General features: G+C 39.6%; 1 protein-coding gene across 1 annotated transcript; it reads left to right on the forward strand.

The window, feature by feature from the left end:
- Positions 1-5,997: 5,997 nt before the first annotated feature.
- Positions 5,998-7,438, forward strand: LOC311138171 (uncharacterized protein). Its single transcript, XM_084172841.1, has 3 exons — positions 5,998-6,058; positions 6,552-6,610; positions 6,830-7,438. The coding sequence occupies exons 1-3, from the start codon at positions 6,013-6,015 to the stop codon at positions 7,094-7,096; spliced, it is 372 nt and encodes a 123-aa protein (XP_084028967.1). The 5' UTR covers positions 5,998-6,012; the 3' UTR covers positions 7,097-7,438.
- Positions 7,439-9,733: the final 2,295 nt, after the last annotated feature.

Here is a 9,733-nt window from a genome sequence, read left to right on the forward strand (position 1 = left end):
ATATATATTTTGGAACGTTCGTTCAAATCGCAGCTGTTCAGAAATATGAGGCAGAGACATACTGTACATCATCATATCGATCAAATGGGTTGAGGGTTCAGAAGAGGGTGAGTAAAGAGAGAAACGTGAATGTGTGTGTAAAATAACACATGCACGGAATGTGATTCGGAACCTTTGATTTGAGAAATACGTTTCCAGAGGGGCAGGATGGAGGTGTGGCAGGAGCGAAAACTCCACATTCGGCCTTTCTGGAAAAAGCAAAAGTATCTCTCAGCTCAACCTGAACAGCATAAGGATGCACCAGAACATCCCAATGTGCATCATGAATGCAGTGAGCCAGTGGAAGGTCAGGTTGGATTCAGGCAGCCGTATTGGACTAGCCATGAACTAGAGCTCACTTATAAATTATAAGGAGGTGACTTAAGAGCCCAATCCTGGAGGCACAACCGCACAAGTTATACCACAGTGGGGGCAAGATGTAGAGTTAGGGAGAGGGTGTCAAGAGTCCAGGGTTGGATTCTCTTTCCTTTCGTTGGAGCCTCCGAGTTGCTTCATTGATCCTCAAAGAGGCTTGTGACTCGGAATACTTGGTGTTGCCATGCCAAGCAGTCTGCTGCCTTTTCTATATCCAGATAAATGTGTTTGAGTGTAATTATGGCATGCATATTGGATTCCTAACAAAGTTGAATTGCGCAAAAATATTATTGAGTACAGGTCATTAGAACAGTACATAAATCTGTAGGAATTATCTCATTTAAAACCTGTCTATATACAGTACAGGTAATTTAACCACCATTTAATGGTATTGTGGCAGCCATATTGGATGTTGGATCCCATATTGGATTTGGAGTCAAATCTAGGGGGGCCCCTAATGTGATTGCAAGAGTTGGGGCTGAACAAATAAAATCCACAAGGAAATTTTGACCAAAAAAAACGACAGTTTTCAGTGTCTGAGCCCACTTGTTTTTGTCAGACAGGACCATACAGCACTGAATGATTTGACTTGGAAAGTTGTCTATTAATTAGCTACCAAAAAGTAAAGCTTACATTCACCATAAATATTCATGGTTGATATTTCTGCCTACTGTATCTCTGTGTTTACAGGTCTATATTTCAAAGATGCATTAAGATATCCTAATACTGTTTGTTTGTGTGTGTAGTGCAGACAACGGACTACTTGTATTTCTTCTTTTTTTTGCAATATCAGAGCTTGCAATATTTGGTTACATAAGCTTATGCGGCCCATCGTCCCTCCAGCCAGACATTATTCTGCAGTTTTTTAGTTTAGGGGCTGTGTCACAATATCTATAAAGTTAACCAGTTTTGCAGTAAAATATTTTTACACAAACATCCATTTCTTAAATGGGAGACATAAGAGATGTGGAAAAACAGGCCTTTTTGAGGATTGGCCACTAGCCTATACAGTAATTGGAAACAACTAAATAAATTAAATAAATAATTTATTAAACTTTACATGAACCATTCTTCCACCATCTATGATTAAATTAACTGATGTTTGTGGGATTTTCTCAGTATAGTTAAAGGGATACTTTGGGATTTTGGCAATGAAATCCTTTATCTACTTCCTCTGAGTTAAATGAACTCTTGGATACCATTTTTATGTCTCTGCATCCAGTAAGATAGAGGTAGTTTTGTGAGCCAATAATAACTAGCGTTAGCGCAATGACTGGAAGTATATGGTATCTACTAGCATGCTAGCAGTTACCATAGACTACCAGTCATTTCGCCAACACTAGTTAGCAATTGCGTTAACGCTAGTTAGCAACTTCCTTCAAACTGCAAGCAGAGACATAAAAATGGTATCCACGAGTTCATCTGACTCTGGGGAAGTAGATAAAGGGCTTCATTGCCAAAATTCTGAAATCTGTATACCTTTAACAAACCAATGTTACCTAAAGAATTAGAATACTTTATCATTTAAATTTTGTAAGCACACTAGCAAGCACAGTAAGCACATTAGTTCTCCAAAAACGTACAAACCAAAAATGAATCAGAATCTTTCAGACAGAAATAAAGAGCTGCTGCATCCCTTGATATACAGTACCTTCGGAAAGTATTCAGACCCTTTGACTTTTTCCATATTTTGTTACAGCCTTAATCTAAAATGGATAAAAAAATAAAATAATCATCAGCAATCTACACACAATACTCCATAATGACAAAGCGAAAACAGGTTTTTAGAAATGTTTGCTAATTTATAAAAAATACAAAACAGAAATACCTTATTTACATAAGTATTCAGACCCTTTGCTATGAGACTCGAAATAGAGCTGAGGTGCATCCTGTTTCCATTGATCATCCTTGAGATGTTTCTACAACTTGATTGGAGTCCACCTGTGGTAAATTCAATTGACTGGACATGATTTGGAAAGGCACACACCAGTCTATATAAGGTCCCACAGTTGACAGTGAATGTCAGAGCAAAAACCAAGCCATGAGGTCGAAGGCATTGTCCGTAGAGCTCTGAGACAGGATTGTGTCGAGGCACAGATCTGGGGAAGAGTACCAAAACATTCCTGCAGCATTGAAGGTCCCCAAGAAAACAGTGGCCTCCATCATTCTTAAATGGAAGAAGTTTGGAACCACCAAGACTCTTCCTAGAGCTGGCCGCCTGGCCAAACTGAGCAATCGGGGGAGAAGGAACCCAATGGTCACTCTGGAGGGGACCAAGAACCCAATGGTCACTCTGACAGAGCTCTAGAGTTCCTCTGTGGAGATGGGAGAACCTTCCAGAAGGACAACCATCTCTGCAGCACTTCACCAATCAGGCCTTTATGGTAGAGTGGCCAGACGTAAGCCACTCCTCAGTAAAAGGCACATGACAGCCCGCTTGGAGTTTGCCAAAAGACACCTAATGACTCTCAGACCATGAGAAACCAGATTCTCTGGTCTGATGAAACCAAGATTAAACTCTTTGGACAACGACCCTAAGCACACAGCCAAGACAACGCAGGAGTGGTTTCGGGACAAGTCTCTGAATGTCCTTGAGTGGCCCAGCAAGAGCCTGGACTTGAACCCGATCGAACATCTCTGGAGAGACCTGAAAATAGCTGTGCCGAAACGCTCCCCATCCAACCTGACAGATCTTGAGAGGATCTGCAGAGAAGAATGGGAGAAACTCCCCAAATACACGTGCCAAGCTCGTAGCATCATACCCAAGAAGACTCGAGGCTGTAATTGCTGCCAAAGGTGCTTCAACAAAGTACTGAGTAAAGGGTCTGAATACTTATGTAAATGTGATATTTCTGTTTTTGATTTATTTATAAATGAGCAAAAATGTCTAAAAACCTGTTTTTGCTTAGTCATTATGGGGTATTGTGTGTAGATTGAAGAGGGAAAAAAACAATTTAATCAATTTGAGAATAAGGCTGTAACCTAACAAAATGTGGAAAAAGTCAAGGGGTCTGAATACTTTCCGAAGGCACTGTAAGACTCATAATATTCTCTCTCTCTTTTGCTCATTAACAAAATGTTGCTCTGCATGAGTTGTTTTCATAGGAAGGATTGTGGTTTTCTGCAGATTGCCCTGCTTATGCACAAGAGAACATGTCAGGCTAACATCCTGCAGCAAACCCCCAGAAAGAACCCTAGATGAACCTGCCTCACTTGAAAACCAACTCCCTAAAATACAAATATAATAGACTTAGAAATATAATACTTTTAGTACAGAATTACTAATTACGCTTCAATATAATTACATCTTGGATCAATCTTTTAAAATCACAGAGAGGGATTAAATTGTTTCTTTTTATTTTTCTCAGGCGAGTCTATGAATTTTCTAGGCTAATCATGGCAGGCTGCTGTAACAGCAGCACTCAAACAACAGGTAAGTCTGATCTATTTTAACTCACACTATTGTGGTCTCCTTTTTAAAAGCTTGCTTCAAGTTAGACAATCTTTTATTATCATCAAGAGGTCAAAAAGGTCAAATGTACATGCCATTGAAAATTATGAAACTCAAAACTTTTCAGGCTCAAAGATTGATGTCAGCTTTAAAAGGTTAAATGTATTACACAGCGTAACCAAAATGAATCCACACACTGTTGTAGGCTCCTAAAAAACATGTATGAGCCTACAACAGAGTGTGGGTTCATTTAGTTTACTTTGAACTATTTATTCAACTTAGTGTCTTCTGGAGGTATAGACACATCTTGTTTTTGTTCCCCATAGTTTTTGGTATTTTCTGCGGGTCTTTTGAGCTGTGGATCCTACTGGCAGTTGTCTGCACAATGTTGGTATTTTCAGTGTGCTGGATAATTATTTGCTGTATCGCAACACAATGTACAGGTAAGGCTGAAGTCAAGAGTTAACACTACCTCTGATAAACAAATATCTACGTAACTGACAGAGAACACTCTTTTGTTGTTACAGATAAAGGGAAGATATTTCTACCCCGCTTCAGAAGGAGGTGTGTGTCTAATTAATTATAGACAAAAAGGTTGATTGACTGATACATTTTACACTAAAAGCATGTGGGCACCTGCTCGTCGAACATCTCATTCCAAAATCATGGGCATTAATATGGAGTTGGTTCCACTTTTGCTGCTGTAACAGCCTCCATTCTTGTGGTAAGGCTTTCCACTAGATGTTGGAACATTGCTGCGGGGACTTGCTTCCATTCAGCCACAAGAGCATTAGTGAGGTCGGCACTGATGTTAGGCGATTAGGCCTGGCTCGCAGTTGGCGTTCCAATTCATCCCAAAGGTGTTCGATGGGGTTGAGGTCAGGGCTCTGTGCAGGCCAGTCGATCTCGACAAACCATTTCTGTATGGACCTCGCTTTGTGCACGGGGGCATTGTCATGCTGAAACAGGAAAGGGCCTTCCCCAAACTGGTTCCACAAAGTTGGAAGTACAGAATCGTCTAGAATGTCATTGTACACTGTAGCGTTAAGATTTCCCTTCACTGGAACTAAGGGGCCTAGCCCGAACCATGAAAAACAGTCCCCGACCATTATTCTGCCTCCACCAAACTTTACAGTTGGCACTATGCATTCGGGCAGGTAGCGTTCTCCTTGCATCTGCCAAACCCAGATTCGTCCGTTGGACTGCCAGATGGTGAAGCGTGATTCATCACTCCAGAGAACGCGTTTCCACTGCTCCAGAGTCCAATGGTGGCGAACTTTACACCACTCCAGCCGACGCTTGGCATTGCGCATGGTGATCTTAGGCTTGTGTGCAGCTGCTCAGCCATGGAAGCTCCAGACGAACAGTTATTGTGCTGACGTTGCTTCCAGAGGCAGTTTGAAACTCAGTAGTGAGTGTTGCAACCGAGGACAGACGATTTTTACACGATACGTGCTTCAGCACTCTGCGGTACCGTTCTTTGAGCTTGTGTGCCCTACCACTTCACGGCTGAGCCGTTGTTGCTCCTAGACGTTTCCACTTCACAATAACAGCACTTACAGTTGACTGTGGAAGCTCTAGCAGGGCAGAAATTTGGCGAACTGACTTGTTGGAAAGGTGGCATCCTATGACAGTGCCACGTTGAAAGTCACTAAGCTCTTCAGTATGGGCTATTCTACTGCCAATCTTTATGTATGGAGATTGCATGGCTGGGTGCTCAATTATGTACAAAGGGTGTGGCTGACATAGCCGAATCCACTAATTTGAAGGGTTGTCCACATCTGATGGGACTGCAATGAATGATGCAGAGCCAAATATATAGACAGATTTAGATATTTTCCAAAATCAAATCACATTTTATTTGTCACATGCTTCTTAAACAACAGGTGTAGAGTAACAGTGAATTGCTTACCTACGGGCCCTTCCCAACAATGCAGAGAGAAAGAAAATAGACATTTATATTGAAAAATATATGGCTTTGGATTGATTGTTTATTGTCTTTATTCATTTTGAGATTAATTTATCTGGTTTAATCATAATGATATTGAACTATTACATTCTAATATCTGCTTTGCTAATGACCTCACTGTTTCCTCTCTCCTCATCCTCGATGGGAATCAACCAGTCTTAGTCTGAGAGTGAGGGATATGGAGGACAACCCTATCTATGGGAACATCAGCTACACCCAGACTAGTGAGAAGAAGTTCCCACAAACTACTTGCTTGCAAAATTTCTTACGTTTTTAATTTTGAATGTCAAGGTTTCAATGTTGTCAGAGGATTCATAAGCCCCAAACAGCAAAACATTGTGACTTGTAATGAAATGAAACAGGTCATTTTTTGTTCCAAATTAGTTTCTGATATAAACTCTTAGAAAAAAGGGTTCCAAAAGGGTTCTTCGGATGTCCCCATAGGAGAACCCTTTTTGGTTACAGGTAGAACCTTTTGGGGTTCCATGTAGAACCCTCTGTGGAAATGGTTATCCTATGGGACAGTCAAAGAACCCTTTAGGTTATAGATATCACTTTTTTTTCTAGGAGTGTAGTTACTGTATAGTTACATGTAATTACACCAAGAAAATTAAACTCCATGTCACTACACGCTATCTGTGCATTACAATGTAATGTGATGAGTGACGCAGAATTTAATGATAATTTTTCTCACGACTGGTGTCTCTTTGTTGACAGGAGACCTCCCACTCAGTTCCTCATCTGTCAGAGATCGCCAGGTCAAAAGTGGCTCTCAGGTGCTACTTTTTCTACACCTTCTCCTTGTGAAGCACAATGTCTCCTGCTATTGTTCATTATTTTACCTAGATCTTTATGTCATGTATAGTAGGCCCATACCAAAAACCTATACAGTACATTAAACATAACCACTTCCCCAGGCTCAATTGCTAGAGAGAGCAGGCTGGTGGACAAGATTGTATTGAACATACATTTACCATGTTTCTTCCTTATGTCAGGCGCCCTCCAAAGGTCAGGACTGTTATGCCAACCTGACTCTGAAGGCCCCCAAGCTGGTGTCTGGCCGCAGCTCCCCACAGCCCCAGATTAAATACTCTGACGTGGTGACACTACAGGGGCCACAGGAAGCGGAGAAGGTGACCGTTGCCAACAACAACGCTGACTCGGTCTCTGTGCTCTCTGACCTGTACGCTTCAGTGCAAACGGACCGTACCAAAACCCTGGACACAGCGGATGGCAATGACGGCTATGCCAACCATGTCTGAGAGACAAAATGTTGGTGACATGCTTTTCAATCTGTTATTGATTTTTTTGGGTGGTTTTGTTTGGCAAGATTTGGAGATGATGACGTTGGTTGTCTAGCTGTTTCACTTCACAACCACAGAGTGTCGCTAATTGTTAGCATAAAAATCTGCAGAGCAGTGTGTGTGTGACAACTGTGTGGTTTAACTTCAGTACATGCAGACTTTATTACAACTTGTTGAGGCCTGTACTTACTTATCTAATCCCCTTAACCCTTTGTCTGAATTACCAGTAGGAGGTAAGAGGCTACATGCAAGCAGTGGTGTAAAGTACTTAAGTAAAAATACTTTAAAGTACTACTTAAGTTTTTTTGGGGTATCTGTACTTTACTTTACTATTTATATTTTTGACAACTTTTACTTCACTACATTCCTAAAGAAAATAATGTACTTTTTACTCCATACATTTTCCCTGACACCCACAAGTATTTGTTAGATTTGAAATCTTAGCAGGACATGAAAATGGTCCAATTCATGCACTTATCAAGAGTACATCCCTACAGACTCTGATCCGGTGGACTCACTGTGTTTATGTCTGAGTGTTGGAGTGTGCCCCTGGCTATCCGTAAAAGAAAAAATACATGAAAAAAACAATTGTGCCGTCTGATTTGCGTAATATAAGGATTTTGAAATTATTTATACTTCTACTTTTACCTTTAATACTTAAGTATATATTAGCAATTATATTTACTTTTGTACTTAAGTATATTCAAAACCACATACTTTTAGACTTTTACTCAAGTAGTATTTTACTGGGTGACTTTCACTTTTACTTGAGTCATTTTCTATTATGGTACCTTTACTTTTACTCAAGTATGACAATTGAGTACTTTTTCCAACACTGCATGCAAGGTATTTGGAAGTATTTGGAGATGATTTCCTCTATTATTTCCATCACACATTTTCAGATGCCTGTTAGGGTAGAGTGTCTACCATGTTGTTTGCTGTTCTATAATCTCCAGATCCTACCAAACAGTAAGGTTAAACTGAACATGAAATGTATGGAGATAAAATTGTGAAGGGCAATCAATTTCTATATTGTTGAGATATTAATTCATGTGGTTTATGTCTAAATTGTTGATACCTCCTTTTGTAATAAACAGAAAACTGTATTTTTAATTTATTTAAGTTCTCTGCATATTTATTTTGTCAGTTCATTTGATGGTCAGATTCTCCTTTAAGGGCAATAATGCATCATAGACCTTTTGATATGTTAATGTTTAAACCCATAGATTACTCCACTAGTGATTGTGAGTGAATAGGCTTTGAGATACAGACATGAGGCTTTGCAAGTTGTAATCACTATCTTAACAAAGTGTTTGTTATCACTATAATAAAAACTTGATCAGTTTGTCTGTTATGTATTTTCAATCTAGGGTTAATTACTGTACTACTTAAACCATTCTCAAGCTTTTAATTCAGAGGGTACCAGGGAATTCAATTGCTTGGTTTTTGAAGTAGGTTTTTTAGTTCTGTTGAAACTTTCATGAAAAATGTTAAAGATGTCATTGATTTCAAATTATTACACATTTGGGTTATGGAGTGTTTCTAAGGTAAAATTATTGGGACATTTGCAACCAACATTGGCAGCAAGATCATCTGGGATGATCTCTTTGTTTAAAGGGGTGTTTCACTCAAAATACAACCTAACTTGTCCACACACTGTATCTGGGCTGCATTTTTGTCCTATGTTATTATAATGAATCTACCTTAGAATTGTGCTTATTTACCAAAATTCTAAAGTGGATTTAGCTGCATAACCACAGGTGTTTCATTTGTATATGCTTCAGGGATCAATCAATTCCATCTCAAATCGGTGAATTGAATATCCTCATTTAAAATAATCATCATTTTCAATTGTTGTATTGGAAATCCAATTAATCTCCTAAACTGATTGAATTGAAATTAATACCAAATGTACACTATATGTTCACAAAATATTCACCCAGTATTTATTAGATATGATGTGTTATTTGTATAGATAACTGTTCATAGATATACAGTGGGGGAAAAAAGTTTTTAGTCAGCCACCAATTGTGCACGTTCTCCCACTTAAGAAGATGAGAGAGGCCTGTAATTTTCATCATAGGTACACGTCAACTATGACAGACAAAATGAGAAAAAGAAATCCAGAAAATCACATTGTAGGATTTTTAATGAATTTATTTGCAAATTATGGTGGAAAATAAGTATTTGGTCAATAACAAAAGTTTCTCAATACTTTGTTATATACTCTTTGTTGGCAATGACACAGGTCAAACGTTTTCTGTAAGTCTTCACAAGGTTTTCACACACTGTTGCTGGTATTTTGGCCCATTCCTCCATGCAGATCTCCTCTAGAGCAGTGATGTTTTGGGGCTGTCGCTGGGCAACAAGGACTTTCAACTCCCTCCAAAGATTTTCTATGGGGTTGAGATCTGGAGACTGGCTAGGCCACTCCAGGACCTTGAAATGCTTCTTACGAAGCCACTCCTTCGTTGCCCGGGCGGTGTGTTTGGGATCATTGTCATGCTGAAAGACCCAGCCACATTTCATCTTCAATGCCCTTGCTGATGGAAGGAGGTTTTCACTCAAAATCTCACGATACATGACCCCATTCAT

This window comes from Coregonus lavaretus (assembly GCF_964263955.1).
Source record: "Coregonus lavaretus genome assembly, chromosome: 12".
Lineage (NCBI taxonomy): Eukaryota > Metazoa > Chordata > Actinopteri > Salmoniformes > Salmonidae > Coregonus > Coregonus lavaretus.